The sequence below is a fragment of the Crinia signifera genome, chromosome 3 (assembly GCF_055691185.1).
Source record: "Crinia signifera chromosome 3, ASM5569118v1, whole genome shotgun sequence".
NCBI lineage: Eukaryota > Metazoa > Chordata > Amphibia > Anura > Myobatrachidae > Crinia > Crinia signifera.
The window spans coordinates 200334097-200359135 of record NC_139219.1 but is presented as its reverse complement, the minus strand read 5'-3'; the positions used below and the strand labels follow the sequence as shown (position 1 = coordinate 200359135).

Sequence of the window (25039 nt, the reverse complement as noted above, 5' to 3'; positions counted from 1 at the left end):
CACAGAGTTTTAATTGCTCTACAGGGACAGATCAAACTACTCATTATTCAGATAATGCTTCAGAGATGCTGCTGCATCTGATTCTTTATATTAGTTCAGGAAGATAGGTGAGGAAAGAATACAGCACAAAGGGACATAACAAAGGTGAGCAAGGAGAGAAAGAACTTTTAAAATAGAATGTAGTTTTAAGACTTGAGAAAATCGGCATTCATCATTAACCACTCCACAGGTATGCAATTCTCAGAATTAAAAAGCTACTCCTCACTATTGTAAATATCAGGCTAATTCATTTTACATCAGTTGCTTAACAATGTTCAAAGCAAATGACATTTTCTGTGAAGGCAATATGTTTTTAATTGGGAATCAGTGGCAGATTTATCAACAAGTTTTATCATATGCAACACGTTTTAAAACGTGTTGTGTACGATAAATGGTTCTCCTGTCCAGGGCCAGACTGGCCATCTGGCACTTCTGGCAAATTCCAGAAGGACCGATGGCCTTGTGGGCCGATTTTTTGCAGCCATTTGCTCAGGATTTAGAACTTACAGCACCGCCTCCTGTGCTGAGTGTCATGATGCGACTGCTGTGCATTTGATCTGCCCAGTGCTGTGCTGCAGATGATGGATGCGGGACAGGCAGTATAGTTATTTCTGCGTATGGCTGCTGTGATTTGGTGATCGGCTGCAGTCTGAGCAGCGCATGTGGGGGGAGCTGAGGGGCTGACGCCAGGGATTGCTGTGTTTAAAGTTGTGGCCGCCCTTTCTCCTGCTGTTGTGTATGAGAGATGGCGAGCCCCATGTGCCTGCACACTGCCCGCAGCTGCTGCTGTTAGAATGGAGTTGGAGCCGGTGGGCAGGCATATGGCTCTGTGGTCCTGGACTATGTCTTTTCCCTGGTCCTCCAGCTTCAGGGGCTCAGGGTGCTGCCTCTGCTGTGTACTGACATCACTTGACTCCTGCCATCTACAAATATGATAATATTATATTACCATTTTTTTGTGGTGATACTGATGGGTACTGGAAGGTTAGGGAATAAATTGCAGTCCCTTTAATTGTAGATAAGTCACAGTACTTCCAATTGATTGCTCTATAATTTCAAGAGCTCAGGGTTTCCCGATGGCGACCACTTTGACCTCTGGTGTGTTTTAGGGATTGGGCTAGGTATCCCATATAGATAATCAGTCACTTTACCAGTCTTTGGTGGTGCTCTATGGATTCACGAGATGGATAGTGGATCACAGGTAGATGTGCAAGGTACCAGTGATTCAATATAAAAGCTCAATGCGTTTCCCAGGATAAATTGGCTTCCGACTTCTTCAGGAGCACGTAAAAACTGTGTGCAAAATAACTCAATGTACTGTATACCACTCTGTCAATTAGCAAAAGGATTCACCTGTGTAAACCTCTGATTTTATCAAAGGAACTATCATGAAAAAAAAAAATCTCAATAGATATAAATGGAGGCAGTCACAAATATTCACCTGTATTCTAAAGGTTTTCATATATATGTCTCCTTTACGGAAAATATATAAAAGCACCTGTTGATTAATTAGTAAGGGGTTTCATAGTTAGTCACATGAACCGGAAGTGAGTGTTATTATAACCACATCTTTATTGCAGAAAACGCTGCCATATATGACTCACTCTTACCATCAGGTCGCAACTCAACTCACAGGGTCCTCCGCCGCCGATCGCCTCAAAATAGTGCTACAGAAGCGGGGTCCCCATCAGTGTTCAAGCCACATCAGTGCCATTGCTAAGCAACGTCCCCGGTCACGTGTTTAGCCACATTATTCCGGAAGACTGCCGCTACATAGCAGTTATAAACGCATCGGCAGGGCTGTCCTGTGTCACTAAACATGCCCTCTGGTCACATGTCACACACGTGATCCCAGAAGATGGTGGCGAGCTGCAGGAGCTTCAGTAGTGTCTGCTGTATATCCAAAGTTTTTAGGCAACATCAACTGACAGCTCTTCTCGCAGAACCACTATCAGAGAGACTGCTGGTGTAAGAGTATTCTGCTTACATTCTGGATTAATAAATGTGCATTATATTTTTGATATGTATCACTTCATTATGTAAGAAAGCTTCAAAGAATAACATAAATACACACAGTGAAGATAAATACAGGAGTTAAAATTTAAATAATAAGTATAAACAATAAACAAATAATAATATGAAGTGTTATTTACTAGTTCCATACAAAGGATCAATGATTGTTCTTCTGTAAGATTTTTATTAGGATGACATTAATATAAATGGTGAGAGTGATATTCAATAGAATAATAGTTTCACGGCGGCAGCGCGCGCACACTCTAGCTATGAATCTTGGCAGCTTGACAAACTTCTCTCAGCTACATTATCAGTGTAGCGCGTGTGCCGGGGTGTCTACTTGAGACACCCCCGTTGTTAGCTGGGCTGTCTATTTCACTGTGGAACTACAAGTCCCACAATGACCTGTCAGCACTGGTCTGCCACGCGTGCTGCTGATAACGTAGAATACAGATGTAAGGCAGCTGGCGAGCTGCCAGAATTCAAACACGCGCTACGCTGATAACGTAGTTGAGAGAAGTTTGGCAAGCTGCCAAAATTCATAGCTAGAGTGTGCGCATGCTGCCGCCGTGAAACTAAATAATATATCATATAGCACTAATGGCACAGAGAGGAAATAAGTGATGGTACAAAAACATAATACATATATTCCTTAACAAGAGAAAAGAAGAGGAAAAAGGCCTATGGTCAAAAAATACATTTTCTCTGGACATTATTATTAATGACAATACTAGCTGTAGGTCATTGGCCAAGTGCTGAAATTAAAGCGATATCCCAAAGCTGTCCATCACAGTGTGCAGAAGAGGATAGCCTCATGTGAACATGCAGAGCTGAGGGACAAATAACATGTATGTGGTATTTCCCTGACCCTCTTACCTTACACGCCCAGTAGCCATTAGCCTGGCGATATTAGCAGCTCCAACTCTTCCATCTTGAATATATGCAGGACCAAAAGTACTGTGTAGCCCCACCTCCTTCCTGAAAACAGACTCCTCCCTCTCATCACTTCATTGTTTGTTTGAAGCGGCAAAGCTGTTTAACTACTCCCTGTCTACTAACGTAGAGACTACTAACAAAAACATCCCCATTAACAACTTACTGTAGCTAGTGTTTTTGGTTTGGTCTTCTTGATAGGTAAATCAGCAAGAATCTACTCATTGATGGTATGGACTGAAAACTTTAACATGCTGTAACCGCCCTATTTCTTGATATCTTTTGAACTTGGGACTTTTAAATCTTACAGTATATTTTCCTATATTGGAATTCTCTTCACAATAACCAGTTTTTGGCTTTGGCTTACTGATGTCTTGAGCTTCACAAAATTCAATATTTGCAAATTCCTTATCATGCATCATAGGTGGTTTTGTGATATTTATTCAAGCAGAAGATCTTTTCTGTTGTTGAACTTCCATTCAAGATTCAGATATATCTACTGCTACTAACATACACCTACTTTTTCTGCTTGAAAAGTCCATCTTTTTCTGTAATTTACACTGTTTATTTAAATACTAGTAAGCCAGGTAGAAGCATACACTGTGAAAGCTAGTCTGCTACATTCTGTGTTTGTGCATGTGTGAGAAATAGATGCAGTTTCCCTCTCTGCCAGCAGATGGCAGTGTTTCAGAGACTCACGGACACTAGACCTATACAGATGATACCGGTAATGTCTCTTAACGTTCTCTGGTATTTCAATGTTACAATCTGTAGCCTTTACTTTCATGGCAATATTCCACCTACAGTAAGTAGTTACTTCCAAAGTTCTGAGATGTTTAACACTTGGACTTATTTTTGTCCAGTAATTTGTTCCATCTCTGGTACCCAAAACACATTTTGAATTTCTGTGACTTTTGTTCTTGTTCCATTTATTAATCAAGCTTTAATTGTCCCAGCATTTGTACGATTACCACTTGATTGCCAATCCCTTTGATTTTAATAGGGTCACACTCACAGTTAATTTCTTCAACCATGCCTCAATGAAGTGCTTTGTTTGTGTCCGTATCGGTATACAGTACCAACAATCCTTTCTCTGGCCACTTAGAGATAGCTCCTCTTCGCCATTGCTTTTCTGGCTTTGTATTGAAATCACATGTTTATTCTTGCAGACATTTGCATTTGACAATTGTAACATTTGAACATTCTGAATTTATTAAGGGGCATAAACAGGTATAGGTCATTCGGTCGACCCTATTTAGGTCTACATACATTGGGTCGACCACTGAACTAGGTTCATATGGCTAAGGTTATTGGAAGGTCAACACAAACATTAGGTCGACAATGGGAAGATCAACAGCCAAAAGGTTCACATGAGGTTTTCATGTTTTTTAGTCCTGAATATCGACATAGTCTATATGGACACCGTCAAAGTGTACCACTGTGCTCGCCATGCATTGGACACGGTGCCTTACTGATCTCCCACCATGCCATAGTGGATAGTAGGGCATGATATACCACCTGTTGGCACATGTTGGCTCAAAAAAAAACATGAAAAACTCATGTCAACCTTTTGAATGTCAATCTTCCCATTGTCGATCTAATGCTTGTGTTGACCAACCCTGTCGACCTTGGCCACGTTGACCTATTTCAGGTGTCGACCTAAGCCCTATCGACCTTCATTGGTCAATCAAATGCTTGTCGACCTAAATAGAGTTGACCTAGTGACCGAATCCCACATACACACTTTGAAATGTGTTCTAAGCATTCTTACTAAGCTACTTAGGATGGGTGATTTCCCAGTGCCTAGATCGCCAGTAGAGAGCCCATACACAGGCAGAAATGTGTGCTAAGCAATTTTGCTAAGTGATTTTACTTAAGCAAAGAAAAATGCAGGGTAGGGGTTCAGGATGACGTAGATCATGATTGCTATCGCTCATTCTGTACACACAGAGAGATTTGCAGTCACTTGCTAAGCAATTTGACTAGATTTTGACTGCATGTCCTGACTTAACTAGCAGGCAATAGCTACATGCGGGACCGCACATTGCCATCACTTGGGGGCATACACAAAGAGAGATCTGTGGTTACTTTCTAAGTGATCCAGTCAGGTCGCTTAGAAAAGAGCACAAAATCGCTCTGTGTGTATGCTTGCAATGCATTTATCGGAACATTTGATTCACAGAGTACATGTTCCTCAAATTGTAATAGTTTTGCTGTAACTATGCCTGTTGTTAACTTTGCTGTATTTGCCTCCAATGCCAAAACTTGAAAGTCAAACTCAGGCATTAAATTCTGCAGCATGACTCAATTTTTCATTATCTACTCCAACAGAAATAATTGCTGAGAGACAGACATCATCCTATACACGAAAGAGGGGATGGTATGCTGCGCTTAGACAATCAAGACTGTATATTTTTTATTTAAAAAATACATAAAATATATACCATACCTCCCAACTTTTGACCTGAAGAAATAGAGCACCCGAAAAGGGGGCGGGGCGTATGCAAATGAGGGCGCGGCTTATGCTAATTAGCCGCGACCTCATTTTCATATGAGAATAGACGCTGTGCACATGCGCACAGTGTCTATTCTACTAGATTGGGGGGTCTCCCAACTGCCACCCCCCGCAGCGGGACAATGCCTGCCGCGGGTGGGACAGCGGGACAGGACCCGAAAATCGGGACTGTCCCTCTAAAATCGTGACAGTTGGGAGGTATGTATATACACATTTAATAAACATACATGAGAAATTACATATAGCATGCTGTATGGATTAAAAATAATAATAATAATAAAAAAGAAAAACAATGGTGCATTTAGAGTGTATAGTCACCGGTGCCTTCCGATCCTGACTTGTCCAGTGTACAGTTTGAGACCAAAAGTTGAGATGTTTGTGGGATGTGCAGCAGTCTGTTGGTACCAACGTATTGCAAATTCCTCAAGTAGATGGAGAGGTGGCCTTCCTCTAGTAAGATGGCAGAAGCTGGATGGTTGCAGCAGGCTGGATATGCCGGTCTCACTGTTTATCAAATGTTTGAGGATAGGTTTCTGGTGCACAGACCCAAAGGACGGTGTGGGCATTACGGTGTGTGGCATGATGTGTTAGTAGGCATTACAGTGTGTGGAATAATGTGTAATGGCCATTATGGTGTGTGGTACAAAATGTAATAAGCAATACAGTGTACAGCATAATATGTTAAGGGCATTATGGTGTGCGACAAAGTGTAATGGGCATTACGATGTGTGACAATGTGTAATGGGCATTACGGTGACCTTAATCCTGGTGCAGTGTTTCTATAGAGGTTCTCCCTGGTGCAGGGTGTCTAAGGAGCTCTTGCTGGCACAATGTGTATAAGTGGCCCTATTGTGTGGTGTAATGTGAAAAACAGACACTCCTGTGTGGTGTAGGTTGAATTGCTTCTATTATGTGGCCATGCTCCTTCCCCACATAGCCACACTCTAAATTGTTGACGCACCTACGGTGTGCACTGTCCCTCTCTTCAGTGTGTGTCTTTGTGTGGGGGTAGGGGGGCACACACCCAATTCCTTTTATGGCACAGGGCAAACACCCTAGCACCGGCCCTGCATACATACTGTAGTATTGGCAGAGTTATGTGAACACCAGTAGCATATGTCAGCGGTCCAGTGGCTTAACCAGTGATGTCATTTATTGACAACTAAGATATGTGACGTACTGTATAAACTACATTTACTCAGAGATAGTGGTACTTGTGTATTTTGGCGGCGCCCCCGATCTCCATCGCGCGATGTTTTAATCGCATCGCATCGCATGCCATGCACCCGATGGCATGCGATGCAATGCGACGCGATTTTTGCCCCCTATGCGATGAAAGATTGTATAAGCACCCTAATGGGTGGTTACAATGTTAAATGCACCCCCACACCACCCCCCCACTATAAATGTGAACCCGAAGCGTGGCGAGCGCAGCGAGCCCAAGAGGGGCTGCGGTACGCGTCCTCCGACCTTTTCATACCCCCACTATCCACGTCGACGTGGAGTTGAGAATAGAAAGTGTGGCGAGCGCAGCGAGCCACCGAGCCCGAAGCGTGGCGAGCGCACGCGGATACCTTCACAGGTAATGGAGTCCCCTCGCGGCCTTCACAGGTATCCGCGTGCGCTCGCCACGCTTCGGGCTCGGTGGCTCGCTGCGCTCACCACACTTTCTATTCTCAACTCCACGCCGATGTGGATAGTGGGGGTATGAAAAGGTCGGAGGACGCGTACCGCCGCCCCTCGTGGGCTCGCTACGCTCGCCACGCTTCGGGTTCACGTTTATAGTGGGGGGGTGGCGGGGGTGCATTTAAAATTGTAAGCACCCATTAGCGTGCTTATACAATGTTTAATCGCATTGCATCGCATTGTATGGCATTGTATGCCATATACAATGTCATACAATTTTAAAATTGTATGGCATTGTACAATATCGCACGATATCGCGTCGCATCGCATACCATCGCATGCCTTATGGTATGCGATGCGATGGGCGCCTCCAAACTACACAAGTACCGAGATAGTATGCAATGTTAATTTTACATGCAAATGAAACAAGTTTTGAAACAATGATATAACACATAAAATGACATGGATTACATACCAGCCAAAAGTTTGGGGTCACTTAGAAATTTCATTTTTTTTTTATAGAAAAGCACTTTTTTTTTCAATGAAGATAATATTAACTTAATCAGAAGTAGACTATATACATTGTTAATGTGGTAAATTACTATACTAGCTGCAAAGGTCTGGTTTTGAAATAACTATATAGGTGAATAGAGGCCCATTTCAAGCAACCATCACTCCCCTGTTCTTATGGTACATTGTGTTTTCTAATCGCGTTAGAATACAATGGGTGAATGAAACAGTTGAAAACAGGTTTGCTCATTAGATACGCTATAAAACTGGCCTTCCTTTGAGCTAGTTGAGTATCTGAAGCATCACATTTGTGGGTTTGAATATACTCTCAAAATGGCCAGAAAAAGAGAACTTTCATGTGAAACTTGACCGTCTATTCCTGTTCTTTGAAATAAAGGCTATTCCATGCGAGAAATTGCCAAGAAACTGAACATTTTCTACAATAGTGTGTACTACTCCATTCAGAGAATAGCACAAACAGGCTCTAACCAGAGTAGAAATAGAAGTGGACGGCCCTGGTGCATAACTGAGCAAGAAGACAAGTACATTAGGGTCTCTAGATTGAGAAATAGATGCATCACAGGTCCTCAACTGGCAGCTTCATTAAATGGTACCCACAAAATGCCAGTGTCAACGTCTAAAATGAAGAGGCGACTCTGGGATGCTCTCCTTCTAGGCAGAGTGGGAAAAGATTATTATATGGGCAAAAGAACACAGACATTGGACAGAGAAAGTTTGGAAAAACAGCAGAGCGCAGTCCCACAAAAATATATACAGTACTCTAACTGAATTTCGGCCCTTATTCAGATCTGATTGCAGTACAAATTAGTTCTCAAAATGGGCAAAACCATGTGCACTGCAGGTGGGGCCGATGTAACATGTTTAGAGAGAGTTAGATTTGTGTGAGTTATTTTGTTTCTATGCAGGGTAAATACTGGCCACATTATTTTCACACTGCAATTTAGATTTCAGTTTCAACACACCCCACCCAAATTTAACTCTCTCTGCACATGTTACATCTGCCCCCCTGCAGTGCGCACACCCATTCAGGTGCAACAGCAAGCTGGCAACACACTCCAGACTCAGTGCGCAATTGTTCCTATACAATCTATGTGGTTTATTGAGCATAGAAGGTTGACCAAAGGTCATAGTATAAAGCGGAGCTTGAAACAGAACGCTGGTTGTAGCAGGTCATCACCCTGTGTCTGTACATGTATCTGTTTCCATGTGTCTGTTTCCAGGTCACGCAGCAGGTGCACAGGTGTACTCATTATACAGACACATTTTAAAATATCCACAGATGGAGCTATTCATTTTACTTGTGATTCTGTGTGGAGACCTGGAAAACATACACTGTTAGGGGTACTTGAGGACCAGGGTTTGGAACCACTGTGATACAGCATCTACTACAGCAGGGCAACAGGTGGCCCACAGGCCAATGTGGCCTGCGAACAGCTCCTGACTGGTCCACCACTCAGTGCTGCTGTATGTGTGTCTGATGGTGTCTGTTTCTTCATGTGGCATAGACCTGTGTAGCCTGTGCATAGCAGGCACCAGATGCGCATACACAGCCGCCATTGGACACACATACAGCATAGCAGAGTCATCCGTCCTCCGCATGTCACTATAGCCGCAGCGCTGCTGCCGAGGATGGGCGAGTCGCATGGGACTGCATGGGGCTGCAATCAGCACCATTTTTCAAGGCTGGCGCGCAAGTGTTTGGAGTATCTAAAGTGGGGCAGGTGTGCAGCATTACTTATGGTGGCAGGTGTGTGGCATTAATAATGGGGGCAGCTGTTTGGCATTACTAATGGGGGCAGGTGTGTGGAATAACTAAGGGGGAGCTGGTGTGTGGAATTACTAATATTAGGGGAAAGTATAAGGGGCCTACTATTGTGTTGCATGATGTGTGGTGTGCTACCATACATTCAAAGACACACCCCCTTTTGAGTGACCACACCCCCTATATCTAGAGTGCGGCCTTTGAATATCTGCTGGAAGTATTAAGTGGCCCCCCAGCTGAAATAATTGTCCACCCTTGTACTACAGCAACACTAACTCAGGAGGATGATCTAGGTGAACAACTGCAAATTCACCGAGTAGTCAAGGCTGAATAAAGACTTACATCCATCAAGTTCAACCTTTGGTTACATTTATTTAATAGGGTTTTTTTGTGGGAAAAACTAGCCAAGTAATTATTTTTAAGTATAAATAGATTATACCAAACACTGATTTAGTAGCAAAAATGTTACTGCCTGAAAATAAAATGATTGCCAGTTTTATGGTGCAAAACCTAAATGTATTCATGGATCAATGTATGTTTTTCCTTATGTAAATGTATGCATTTAAAAAAGAAATCCAATCAAGAGATTACGAATGTTTGTGCCGTATATCCCTGCTAATCAGGGAAATCAGTCTGTGAATCAGTTTATCACTCATGTCTATCTGCAATGATAAACGTGCAGTCTTTAAGATTACAGTATTCATATTTGTACCGAGTGGTGGTAATCTCAGTGTTATCTTCTACAAACACAATATGTATAAATGTTTCATGCACTAAAAAACTGTGGAATTGTTTCCATTTATCATCGAGATTTTCATTAATGATTTCTTACACCAACAATTTCTTGCTTGTCCCTTGAGAATCTAATGGTATGTTTTACTGTACCTCATGAGAATAATATCATTACTCTGCTACAACACATTTAACAGAATCTTTCATGGCACCATATTCTGCAACTCATCATTATCATTTGTCATTATTTTTCCTGCTATGAATAAAACAAAATTATTGCAGAGACATTTAAAGTCTTTCACACTTCAAATTTTATTTGTGTTTTAGAAGAATAAATCTCTGTATTTGTTGACATTTTGTAATAGAATGTGTGTGGTCGCTTTAAGAAGAGTGTTAGAACAAAGAGGTCATAGGATCACAGCATACAGTAATTGATCACCACGTCATACCATATTTTTGTGAAAGCCAGCATCACATCTAAAGATATGGAGGATCCTTTATGGAGTGTCCCCTCCTGCTCTGTTAAAGCATTTACCTATTCTCCTGTGAATCTCATTATCTAGTGTGGTAGGTGCATGGCCTACATCACAAAATGTACCAGGAAAGACTAAAAGATCTTAATATGTATACTTTAGAGCAGAGAAGGGAAAGGGGGGACATGATAGAAACTTTCAAATATATCAAGGGCTTTAACAAGGTACAGGTGGGAGACATTCTTCACAGGAAGACGAGCAACAGAACACAAGGACATGCACTGAAACTAGACGGAGGAAGATCCAGGGGAAATTTGAGGAAGAATTACTTCACAGAAAGAGTAGTAGATAAGTGGAATAGCCTCCCATCAGAGGTGGTAGAGGCAAATACAGTAGTACAATTTAAACATGCTTGGGATAAGCATATTGATATCCTTACAAAAAAATAAGGATCAAATATGGTTTGAGGTAACATGTTTAAAAAAAGGGGCAGACTAGATGGGCCAAGTGGTTCTTATCTGCCGTCAAATTCTATGTTTCTATGTTTCTATCTAGACCTTGCACACTTTACAGGTTAATAAAAGTGTTTCTTGTATAATGTGCACATTTTAATTCTGATTGATAGAATCACTAATCCTTTTCACCTATTTTAATATTGAGACATGTTTCTAAAATGGGAACAATCTTAGCTGGAGGTCTCCCAAAGTAAAACTACAAATACAAGCTCTCAATCCATACATGTCAAACAAATAGTGATGCTGTATACAAGATGGTTCAGTCAATATATATTGCTTTCTATCACATACAGTACCTATATTGCAGACTTAAGGGGTTATTCAATAAGTGCTGATAATCTATTCAATGCGGCCGTTTTGGAAGCCTGTCAGATTCGACTTTCTAAAAAGCTGAATCTGCATGGATGCACCGGATTGTCAAATCCACTGCCATTTTTGATCAAATACTCGTGAATATTGACAACCCACAGGAATTTTGACTGTTGTAACGCTTCCGCATGGAATAATGACAGTAGGAATCAAACACTGAATCCCCCCCCCCCCTAAATTGAGTTAAACATTTCCTTTTTGTACTAAATATTATTCAACATGCTTCTGATTGAAATTGTTGGTGGAATTGCAATTCTCAATAAAATTCTGTAATGCACTAAGATCAATTCACTGTACTTATTTTTTAAGCAGCAATGGGTACTAGAGAGATAGTTATATAGTAAATTTAAAACAAAATGTAGAATTCTCAGATTCAAATATATATAAAAAAAAGCCACCACCATTTCTTAGTGCTTCTGTCTCCTCTGGAAGACCTTTACCTAAGCTTTAAATGTCCATATTCTTCTTAGTTCCATCACCATCATCTACCATTCAGTCAAAACTGATGTCTCACTGTAACCATGTGCGAAGCCATGTTGGCACATGAAAACTTACCAAAATTTTGGAGCTAAACATTACTGTACATGTGGATAAATATACTGCCTATGCAGCACCATAGCATCAGATGTAATATGTCATATTTTATAGTAAATTATATTATTTTACTTCTATTTTAGATCATTGCTGCTGGAATAAAAGGAGATTTGGTAAGCACAACCCTATTTTTACATAATGAAGCCTGTTTTAGATTTTAGGTGTGTTTTACTTTCATTCCCATGTATAACACTACTACTACAATACTTATTTAGCTGAATATCATAATTTGTTATGTTGTGGCATAAATGAATGTTCTATGTCTGCTCTCCAAATGTACAGCCAATGATGACATCGCTAATCACCAAACATTTCACACTACTTTATCTTAAACTACATTACCTATCTTTACTGTATTCTTGGTTATAGGGAGATGCTGGTCCCACAGGTCCCCCAGGAAAGGAAGGACAAAGAGTAAGTAATTAGCAATTTTTTTTTAATATAGAAACTGAAATCAATCTTCTAAATGGTAGGTAATGTTATGTTTTGCTACAAATGAAGAATCATAGTTTAAAATTAATAAATATGCTAGTATTATAAAAATGTAGGACCTAATTCAGAGGCAAAACCATGCTGCACTACAGGTGGGGCAGATGTAACATGTGAGCGAAATACTGAGCCCACAAGGGGATTTAATGCACTCCCCCCCTCCCATCTGTCGGAGTACCGGCAGTTGGGATTCCGATGTCAAACGGTCAGAATCCCGACTGTTGACTGCATAGCAAGCCCTTTGAAAACACCCCAAATCTAAGAACAAATTTGCCTTCAATCAAGTCTGAATTAGGCCCATACTCCCTTTTACACTTTGTTTAGTACTTACTAAATATTTATGATTATTTTATGATGAAAACTAATGTGAACTACAGTATGACAATTATTGTTGATCAGAAACTTGTTTAATAAATATTTTTAACAAGTTACCAGCTGTCAAAATGATGGAACAACATAACAATCATGTCATAATGTCAGCTTCGTCGTGCACCATCTAGTAGCCACTGGTGTGCACCACACTTGAATTCCCCCACAGAAGTGAAGTTACTTCTTGAAGTAAAAAAAAACATACATTTAAAAAAAATGACTTTTCTCAAGGACAAAACTATGGGGGAAATTTACTAAGGTAAAATCGTATAAAAAATTCATATTCGTACAGCAAAATACGATTTTTTTATGCGTATTCGTATTTTCAGGATTTACTATCCTGAAAATACGGTGATCTGTATTCGTATTCATGGTGTATACATGGCGTATTCGCATTTTTTAATACGAATGAATACGACATCGATAAAATACGCCTATTTTTAACATAAAAACAACATACTTTAGTCATTTACTAACAATTCGTATTTGTAAAAAATACGAATCGTAAACTGATACGAATAGTAAAAAAAAACGCCAAAAAATACACCTTGATTTGGAAGTGTAGTTCACATCTTAGAATTTTAAACATGAGGAAAAAATCTGAAAATAACACCCAGCTGATCAAATTCACAAATGTGTGACTTATAAAAGGCCACTAATCACACATACACACTTCTCAGCTTCAAACATGGCACAAGGTTTGCATTCACAGACCATTTCAGTGTGGGCTATGAGATACCTGGGCCAAGATTTAATGGAATGTGAAAAAAATAGCATTTTCCGAAATCACACCACATCGCACTTTTTTAAATTGTATTTTGTTCTGCTAATTTGCATATTTAATGAGATGTGAATTTGTGGCAAAAGAGTGCAATATGGTGCGTTTTTAGTCACAAAATTGTGCGAATTTGAGAACATGTGGGATTTTGTATATAAAAAGGTTATAAAGAAAATGGTGTGGGGTCCCCCTGCTTAGCATAACCAGCCCCGAGCTCATTGAGCTGGACCTGGTTCCAAAAATACAGGGGCAAAAAGTGTAGGGGTTGGGAACCATGCTGGCCCTGGGGCCTAGGGCTGGTCATGCCCATGGGGGGGGACCCCACACTGTTTTTAAAAAATATATATATTTTTTTTTTTAAATTGACACTGCAGCCTGCACGGATCTGACTGATCCATGCAGGCTAAAACCAATACAAATTTGTATTTTAAAATACGAATTTGTATTTTAAAATACAAATTTGTATTTAAAAATACAATTTGTATTTAAAATACGAATTTGTATCGGAAAAAATACGAATCAATACGCCATTGGATAATACGAATTAGTCAAATACGACTGAATAGTAAATTATCCTCCGGAATACTAATGAAAATACAACTACACCAGTCATAGTCATTTGTATTTGTATTGTATTGTATTGTACTAAGAATACGAATACGATTTTCCGTATTCGTATTCTTAGTAAATTTCCCCCAATGCATCTATTTGTAGGTGGTAAACATTATATATGGGCTAGCTTAGGTTGTATGTTGCCCTTGAGTTCTGTGTCATATGAGGGTATTTCCATTTTTTGGTCATGCAGCATAGCCTGCTGGGTAGAAGGAAACTTTGCATAAGGGCATTAAGATGCATGTGCATGCACAATATACCGCAAATTACTTAACAGTGTAAATATCAGAACTGTGTCCACATCTGAAAACTCCTTTGGCCCATGCATTACTCATAGTTTTATTTTGTAACTGTGAGAAAAGAGGAGGGAATTATTGTGGTGGTGGTGGTGGTGGTGGTGGTGGGGGGGGGGTGAGGTAGGTGCTGCCGAAGCAGCACCTACCTCACCCCTAAATTCACTGCTGGATACTAGTAAGCTTTTATGGGAGCGACACACCCCTCTAAAATATATATCTTGCACACATTTTAAATTTGCATGTAATGCACAGTTAGTTGTTATTTCTTGCTTTAATCCCAAAACAGTATCAATCCCATAGATATTAGTGTATTGCCTCCACACTCCAGAAGCAATAAGCAGAGTATTTGATGTCAGTGATTAGTATGATTACAAGCTAGCATAATGTGCTGGGAATTGTAGCTTTGTCACAACATAAAGCATAAAATGTAATAGCGATTTCTCACTTTCTGTAGCTAATCCTACATGGCCATTATAGTAATTAAACTCAGTGGCCAATTTAGTCAGGATGAAACTAAAGAAAAACCCCAAAAAGTTATTCGCAAATCTCAATTTCTAACATAAACATAATTATGATGGATTAATTACCAATAGCTGCTTTATATTACATTTTATAATTATTCTTTATGTTTGAGGTGAAGCATTGGGACATTTCTTTATTGCTTTTTAATTTCTTTTTGAACATAAATTTATTATAGCACCATTGCATACATTAATAATGTACTAACATAATGTACTAAGGAAAAAAAGAGGTCATAGTTATACAGTAGATGCAATCTTTTTTAGCATATTGGAAGAAGAAATGTGTACTATATCCTGCTATCATTTTATGGGGCAGATAAACAGTACTTATCCTTCGGAATTGATAAAGTGGCAAGAGATAAAGTAACAGTCAATCAGCTTTTAACTGTCAAACACCGGCTGATAGTGGTAATATACTGACGCTAATAGGTTCACCAGGGGCTATTCAACTAGCCTCAGTAAATGGCATTTATCGGGGATTAAGCTTCAGTGCCTCATGCACCCAAAGCATAATCTGTGAAAAACTGTCCTTCAAAGCCCCTATTACACATGAGATCGGGAATATAACCTGGATCCCAAGTGTTATAGCAGGACAACAGGTGATTTGTTGACCAAAAAAAGGGTTACAATTGGATTGCCCCATAATAACCATAGGGCATCTCTTTCTTGCTACTGGTACTTTTCCTTCTCTCTTCAAAAATGCAGTGATTACTCCCATTATGAAAAAACACAATTCTGACCCTAACTCTCTCTCTAACTACCGTCCTATCGCTCAGCTCCCATGCCTCTCCAAGCTACTCGAGAGACTGTACTCTTGCCTCACACACTTTCTCAACTCTCACACCCTATTAGACCCACTTCGGTCAGGCTTTCGTTTTCAACACTCCACTGAGACAGCACTGACTATAGTGGTGATTGATCTGGTCATTGCTAAATCCTAAGGCCATTACTCACTACTCATTTTTCCAGCTCTATCTGCTGCATTTGACTCTGTTGCTCACACTCTTCTCATACAAACACTACACTCCCTAGGTCTTAATGATACAGTCCTCTCATGGTGCTCATCTTACCTACTGTATCTGTTTGCTCTTTCGGTGTCTCTTCTCTGACTCCACATCCTCTTCACTACCTCTGTCAGTAGGAGTTCTGCAAGGCTTGGTTTTAGGTCTTGAGCGGCTTTCTCAACAGGAATTGGTTGTCTGTATTTTACTCACTTATAAAGCTATTAAACATACTACACCAGCATACATATCTTTACCTATCTCAAAATATCTCCCAATTTGACCACTCCGCTCTGCAAAAGATCTGCATGCACAAAAAGACTCTCTACTAGCCTCCAAACTTTCAAGCGTTCCCTGAAAACTCACCTCTTCAGGCAAGCCTATCATATTTAAGTACCACACGCATAACCCTCTTCCCTTCTGGACTTGCAACTTGGTAGGACTGCTATGCTATTACTGGTGCCTGTCTTTGTGTTTCCCTCCTATGTCCCTATAGATTGTAAGCTTGCAGCAGCCCCCTACCTCCAAGTCTGTCTGTTGTTACCAAGTTTGTTTTATTACTGTCAACAATTGTAAAGCGCAACAGAATCTGCTGCACTATATAAGAAACTGTAAATAAATAAATAAAATAGGGCTAAAATTGGACGGAAAATGATTGCATGCAATTGGATCCCAGCCAGAGACTCTAACATGGCCATTAGGAGCCGATTGGCTGCTACTTTTACTCTCTCCACTTTCCAATGGATAGTACATATGCCCCATACATTCTATCATACAACTATGATTACTCTGTTCTTGTTTGGAAACTTTAGGGCTATAACTAAGATAACTAGTAGTGGGTTACTAATGCTGCCATCCAGGGTGCAAGTCAATAAAGGCAGCATCATCGATGCCTTGTTGCACCTCTCCGGCTTGGGTGGTACCTGTATCCTGCTTTGAGGAGTGTTCTATGGTGCTCAACTGCAGAAAAAAGTCAACATTTAGTGTCACAGCTAGAGCCAGCTTCATTGGGCCCAATTTCTGAAGAACACTGTATGCACACATCACATCACCCTTTTATGAAGTAAGACTTTCCACTTTTAAACTAAAAATATTGCTACAGTTCGAATTAGTCATGACAGTGGAAATACTTTTACTGCATACAACTTCTGTGTGTTTGTGTGGCACCTAAAAATGTGCTTATTCACAGAGGTGTAATGGAAAAGTACAAAATACATTCCATTAAAATCATAAAATGAGACTTGGGGAGAAACAATCACTAAACTGAAGTCTATCAAAATCTTGATTTATTGGTATTTTTCTCAGGAATTTTGAAAATGTTGTGTATAGTAAAGGCAAAATCACAACAATGCCATTTTTCAAAATAGCACACTGCACATTGCCATCAGCATTTTCCACAGGTAAAGAATAAAAACCACCATATTTATCAACAAACAGAATTACAAGCCACCATAAAAAATCAGAAAAGCATTCATAAAGTGTCTCACACTGCATGCATTCTCCGCTCACTTGACACTGAGCAAGTGAGAAGGCTCAATATATTCATTATGGGATATATTAACTAAGATGGGAGTTCTATTAAAGATTGGATGTTGCTATGAGCTACCAATCAGATTATGTCTATTATCTTCTAGAAGGTACAAAATACATAAGTAGATTTCCATTGGTTGCCCTTAGCAACATCCCATATTTAGTAGAACATCTTTGTAAATAAACCCCTAAGAGTGCTAGCATGAACATCCTAATAGGATAATAATGATCTAATGAGGACATTACATTTTAATGAATATAGTTTGGTCCAATTTATTGTTTAATACAATATTATGCATATTACATTGGAAACATTAACTGATTGTTAATGGGGTCAAAAAAGTGAACTTAGGACAATTATTTATATGTATGATAAATTGTAGCACTTATAAATTTATGATGTGGAAAACATTTAGATTGGCATTTAGTAATAATTGTTCTTCATGTCTTTCCTCCCAGCAGTACTTAACACACTAAACATTTTGTGGTCAATTTACTTTCAGTATCAACTTGTAAACTGCTATGAAGGATAAAATTAGGGCTCATTTTTTTATGATATATTATAAAAGGCATTTCAGGACCTGTAGGATGACATTGTCACAGAGTGCTGATCAGGAGAAAAAGAACATTCCAAATAGGGAACAGGACAGTGAGATGCGGCGAGGTCATTGATTTACACATGCACACATATATCATTTGGTGCTGAGTTTTGACTATAAAAGTGATTAGAATAACACAAAGAAGATATACAGAATGCAAAGATATTATAAGTTATAAATATTTTCTTTGTATTATTTGAAACATTTTTATGCTTAAAGCCCTTGTGGTGTACTGGAGTATGACCAATGAAGCTCCGCCTTCCCTGCTTGCCATCACTGCACGTCACTGAAATAAAATACATTTAACTTGCCATGCAAGAGTACCCTATTGTACTTAACAGTCCTCAACACTAATATGAGTGGTAAGTAGTGAGTTGGCTGTCTTAAATTATTTTGCTTTAGTCATCCATGGGTTATTTGGGATAACCCAGCAATCCCCAGCTCCAGTAAATTTTCTCAGCTGAAAAACATATCTGTTATGACTAATTTGCAATGTTAGCGCAAATAATGTAAATGCCAGCGGCATACATCTTGATTGTCTACTGTATTGCAGCCTAGTAACAGAGAGCTTAGTGAGTTTTCACTTGAATGTGTTGAGTTTATTGGGCTAAAGCAAACTTGAACGCAAGCGCAATCTGATGCCTTACTTTTCCATTGAACGCAAGTTAGCTGCATTTCACTCTGATCACACAACTACTGGTGATAGTAAGCTGTATGTAACTCGATGATGCCTCTACTCACAGAATAGTGGGTAGCAATGAGGAAATCACATGTAATTTTAGTGCAGGAGTGTTAAGGATGTGATAAGGAGGTGGCATGTACACATACAGTAGATATACCTGTTTTCCCCTTGAACTCATGCATCAGGTATATGACTGCTGCAGGTGTGCACTGATACTGATGACAAGTACGGCATAATACCCAGTAAATTGAAGGGGTGATGCACCTGTGCCTATCAGTTTTTAAGCATATATTTGTGAGCGGACGATTAAGCTGAAAAAAAAAATGAAATTAATTTACCAAAAGGTAATTAAAAATGAATGTCTGCTTGTTGCTACTTTTTTAATATACTAACTTCTGCAATTAATCTTTCAGTACATGCATATTCTAAGTACTTTATGTTGCAATTTTCCTACCAGCTGACTTAGAGCCAAAGAAAAAGATCATTAAAAGTGTTCTAATAGATTATTAAAGCTACAATATATGATATTATCTTGCATACATAATGGTAATGTTCGTGTTAAAATTGCCAATACAGATTCTAATGAGAAATCATGAAATCATTAATTTAAAGTCTAGTGTGCCTTTGAAAATTGTATCAGAAGATGTGCAGGGAAATAGAAAATTAAAAAGACTTGTTATGAACGGAATTTATCTTTTGAAACATAATACATGAATGTGCATAATGTCAAGGATTTCTCCATCCAAATATTAGCCATGAGTGGGCAATTCATATTATAGTACAATACACCCACTTTCACAGATGTCCTTGTTCAGTACTAATAAATGTAATACAATAAAGCAAATGTTGAAGCAAAGAAGATGCAGTACAATGCTGGTAACCATTATATTCAAGTCAAAAAGAAAATTTTCCTTTTAATATCTCAAATTGATTAGCTGAACTAATGTAATAAAATATAATGTACAGTAGAGATATATAGGAACCACTATGTTTTTGTTCTAATTCATCATTATTTTTTGGTTTTTGGCTCTGTAAAAAAAATCTATTTAAACAATGTCAGTGATAAAAATACCGTATTTGCTGGCGTATAAGACAACTGGGCGTATAAGACGACCCCCCAACATTTCCACTCAAAATATAGAGTTTGTTATATAAGTGCACCCGGCGTATAAGACGACCCTCCCACTTGGAGGCATGTTTTTCAGGGGAAAAAAGTAGTCTTATACGCCAGCAAATACAGTAATTATAAAAAAATGTATAAAAAAAAAGCTAAAATCATGTTAATTTAGCCATTCCAAACTCAAAAATTAGATTTAAGATCTGAATTCCGAAGATATGAACCGATGATATGGGTTGGAACGGATCTCCTTGGGATATCCAGACTGGGTTTTAGTTCGGTTCGGATCCATAAAATTTAGGTGGATTTGGATTTGGAACCAAACCACACATCTTTACTGTACAGTGAATGTAACAAACCTAAAGAAACATGAATAATGCAGAACAACCAAATATCAGCCATCTATTATAAAATAAGGCAAATGTAAGAATTTCTTTTCCCAACTGTAAACAAGTCAGTTTCATCTAATAACATAGATCTTGAAGGGACAAAATAGACAAGCTGTGCACCCTAGGCAATATTTCACTTGAATAAAGAACATTTACACAACACTACTTATCAGTAGATATGAACAAATCCCAAGTTTCAAAGGCATGTAACAAATGGTCTTTCTCCTAAAACTTTGTAGAATTTTTCCTGTAGACCTGGGGAATGATAACATGAACGTGGACATGGGAACCGATCGCTGGGACCTGTCACTTCTACTGCTGGTCAGTGTGTTGCTGCAGAAACCCAGCTCTTTGGCATCCCTATTCCAGTGTGGAGGATTTTACCCACCGGATTGTGGGTTACATGCCTTTTATTCATGTTATCATTTTCCAGGCCTACAGGAAAAATTCTACAAAGTTTTAAGAGAAAGACCATTTGTTACATGCTTTTGAAACTAGCGTCCATGTCCATCCTATGGGATTTGTTCACATCTACTGATGTCATGGGATCAATACGCTCCATGGCCCTAACTGTGTGGAGTTTGTATATTCTCCCCGTGTTTGCGTGGGTTTACTCCGGGTACTCCGGTTTCCTCCCACAATCCAAAAATATACTGGTAGGTCAATTGGCTTCCAACAAAAATGAACCCTAGAATGTCTGTGTGCGCGTGTACATGTTGTAGGGAATATAGATTGTAAGCTCCACTGGGGCAGGGACTGATGTGAATGTTCAACTATACTCTGTAAAGCGATGCATAATATGTATGCGCTATATAAGAAACTGTAAATAAATAAAATAAATCTACTGATAAGTAGTGTTGTGTAAGTGTTCTTTATTCAAGTGAAATATCGCCTATGGTGCACAGCTTGTCTATTTTGTCACTGTATATTCTGAACTGTTTGTGGTGAAGGTTCTGGTTCATATTGTGTTACCCCAGCTGAAATTTCATTGGTGCGGTAAAGATACCAGTATTGTTTATTGCCATTTGTAAGATCTTGAAGGGAGATAGCTATACAGTATCGTACTAGTATGAAATATTCAAATATTAGAATTCAACCAGAAAGCACAGAAAGAGAGAGGCCCTGTTTGCGAGAGCTTACATGTTAAAGGAGCGGGGCAGACAGACAGAAGAGATACAGAAGGGGTAGAAGTGAGCATAAACAGAAGGCGAGGAAGAGAGATGGCTTGTTTTAATGAAGAAGTAGGTCTTGAGAGAACATTTAAAGTTTTACAGGGAGGTGAGTAGTCTGATAGGTAGGGGTACAGATTTCCAGAGATATGGAGCACAATGTATAAAATCTTGGAGGAAGGAATGGGAGGAAGTAACCACTTGGCAGGAGAGGCGGTGTGCATTTGTAAAGCAAAGAGAGCGGGAGGGAGTGTAAAGAGAGGAGAGGTCAGATACAGATATGTAGGTGGGAGAGGAATGGGTGATGGCTTTGTAAGTGAGTGTGAGGAGCTTGAAGTGTTTTCTAAAAGGGAAACTGAAAGGAAATCGGTAATATGAGTAATCATGTGTTTTATGACAAAGCAGATACATAAGTAATAATTTTTTAAGTTTGCCATGGAAACTGTGCCTCACAGTGCGCTCATTGGCCTGGCCATTCCCAGAAAATGGGGATAACACAGCCACCACTTTCAATTATGCAGTGGCGTTCAGTATTCTGCGCTACAATTGCAGGACCCATTGTGCACATGCACAGTAGGGGTCCAGCATGTGCACAGTGATTAGACATTGGAGAAACCGCATGTGACCCAACCTGAATCAGCCCCTATATTCTAAGGCAGCATGCCATAGAAGGTATATGGGTTCTTTAAAATCAAGTTCTAATTTATAATATGTGCATTATATGCATCACATATATAATCATAATAAACAAGATGTGGACACTTATGCACTGTCCCTGGTGAAGTGATTTCTCAGTCATCTCACCTTGTGGCAATGCCCTATGTTCATATAAAGGTTTCTTTCTCCAAACTCTCCAGTGGTAAAATAAGAGACTCCAACCTCTGGTCACTCTAAACAAAAAAATAGAATTTATTCCAGTCACAGCATTCCAAAACAGATCCAGATAACAATAGCAGATAAATAAGCAGGTAAAAAATATGCAGATAAAATGTATTCCACACTCTGGTCCACTGCTTCTTCCCACACTCACCCAGGCAAGAGGTGGGAAGGATAACTCCAATAAAGGAGTTATGGTTTGCAGAAGTGTGGAACAAGTACAATGTCCTCCAATTAATCAATGGGTTCCTTAACTAGCTTTTTTTTCAAGGTATGGAGGATGTGGCCTCCTTAAGGGTTTTTATACCCAAAGTAGGTCCCATGGGTAAGACAGGTATAATAAAAACCCTGACTGGACTACTGACATGTGTTCATCCTATATTATCACATCTTATCATGAACAGTATAATTTCTTAATATATATGAACATCTAATAACATCATATTTAATACACAGGTAAAATCATTTAACAATAATAAAGAATGATAAAAACAAAGTCCTGAATTTCCCCCAATCAAAAAGCCCATTCCACCAGGTATATCCAGTTTTTACTTTTTATATATGTCCATTTGGCGTACAGTACTCAACCATCCGTGCGCGCCGGCGGCAGGCATGTGTCCGCTGGGGTCCTGGTCGGGCAGGCGGTGGTGGCGTTGTGCCACTGTGAGCGGCAGCATAGATTCAAACGGAGGCATGGCAGTCTGGCTGTCAGGAGGCCAGCACTGGAGTACGGTGTTGCCATCTTGCTTGAGGGCAAAAGCAGTGGTTGGCTAGGTCAGGCCTTCTCCTCCCATTCTGTCCAGTAAGCCTATGGCAGTCCTTCCCTTGCTATAAAGGGGATCTGCGTAAGGCAATCTGGGTCAGTGCAAAGTTTTTCTTCAACCTGCAAGCATGGGGAAGTTCTGGCCATCCTAGTGCCTATGCACACTGCGCTCTCCAGCTGGTTGTCCCTGCTGGCCTCTGACTCCATCACTGCTTTCTCTGGTATGCCACACTCTCCACTTGTCTTCCTTCCTGGATTTTCCCTGGCTCATCACAATACCCTTCTGGTCTGATTCTGATCCTGGTTCCAATCTTCAATCATCCAATCTTCTTCGACATGATTATAGGTTGAAAGGTCAATAGTTCGACAGGTCGTTAGTTCGACAGGTCATTAGTTCGACAATGTCTAGGTCGACAGTGGAAAGGTCGACATGGGGTTTTTCACTGGTTTTTTACCTGAATGTCGACACAGTCGACATTGACACAGTTTAAAGTGTACCGCATCCCCTTGCATCTCTCGATGTGCTCGCTATGCGTCGGGCACGGTGCCTTGCTACGCTCGGCACACTATTTTATTCTCCCACCACACCCTAGTGGATGGTAGGGCATGAAATACTGCCTGTCGGCACATGTCGGCTCATAAAAAACAGTGAAAAACCCCATGTCGACCTTTTGACTGTCTAACTAATGACCTGTCAAACTAATGACCTGTCGAACTAATGACCTGTCGACCTTTTCCTATGTTGACCTAGACCCATGTCGACCTTTTACCATGGCGACCTAATGTTGTCGACCTAATGACTGTCTACCATAATGCTGTAGACCAAATGACCGCATCCCCTACAGAACGTTGTAATCCGTTTAGAGCAGCTTGAGTCTACACAGCGGCAAATGGCCCAGTATCTACAGACTTTGGCATCTCCTCGGACAGTAAGCTCTAACCAGAAATGAATCCAGCCGTCATTTTCCCGCCCATCAGCCCTATACAGCAACTGGCCACTGCAAGTGATTCTATGTCTGCAAGACCTCTTTGCAAGGCTGGAAGGTAATCAGTCCACTTTTCATGTATCTCCAGTGGAATTGCCACTCCCCGTGCCTCCGGTTAACCGGATCCTGCCTACTGGCAATCAAAACCAGTTCAAGACTTTTTTTCTCTCTCTTAGAACAGCTACAAGATCTTCTCTCCAAAACCCTTCAGTGTACTTCAAAACTTCTGGACGACCCTCCTGTGACACTAAGACCTTCCATTCCGCCCGTTTCCCAGGAAACATAATCTCTGTCCATCTTGACCAGTGTAGCAGCTACTCCTCACCATAGAGGAATGAGGCCTTTGCTTTCTGCTTCAGGGGAAAGTTTTTCAACAAGCTTGCAGCGAAGGTTATCAGAGAAAGAACGTAAACGTCGCAGAAGCGAACATTTGTGCTTTTGCTGTGGCAGTGCGGACCATCTGATTGAAAGCTGCTCGCTCCGCAATACTCGCAAAGAGGTCAAGTCTAAGGTACTCTTGTCTTCCACTGTGACCTCTCTTCATGACAAGAGTATTATTAATAAAGAGACTCAGAGACATTATTGGGGTCCTGCAACTGGGAGCCTCAATTTTTTTAATTTGTCACCACCAGAAGTTAGTGAAGAATTGCGTTTCTTGTGACGTCGCTGTTTATGTAGCTTCCAAAGAGAGATCTAAGCCTCCAACTCAAAAAAAGGGCATCTAGTATCCTAGCTTCTAAAGAAGCATCCGTTCTTCCAA

General features: G+C 40.0%; 1 protein-coding gene across 1 annotated transcript in view; it reads left to right on the top strand.

Moving 5' to 3' along the window:
- Positions 1–11644: 11644 nt before the first annotated feature.
- LOC146062953 (uncharacterized) overlaps positions 11645–25039 on the top strand; it is a 366150-nt gene continuing 352755 nt past the window's right edge. Inside the window, exons 1-3 of the mRNA XM_083174963.1 lie at positions 11645–11650; positions 12186–12215; positions 12472–12516. Coding sequence (XP_083031089.1) covers positions 11645–11650; positions 12186–12215; positions 12472–12516 — 81 coding nt within the window. The remainder of the gene's footprint in view (positions 11651–12185; positions 12216–12471; positions 12517–25039) is intronic.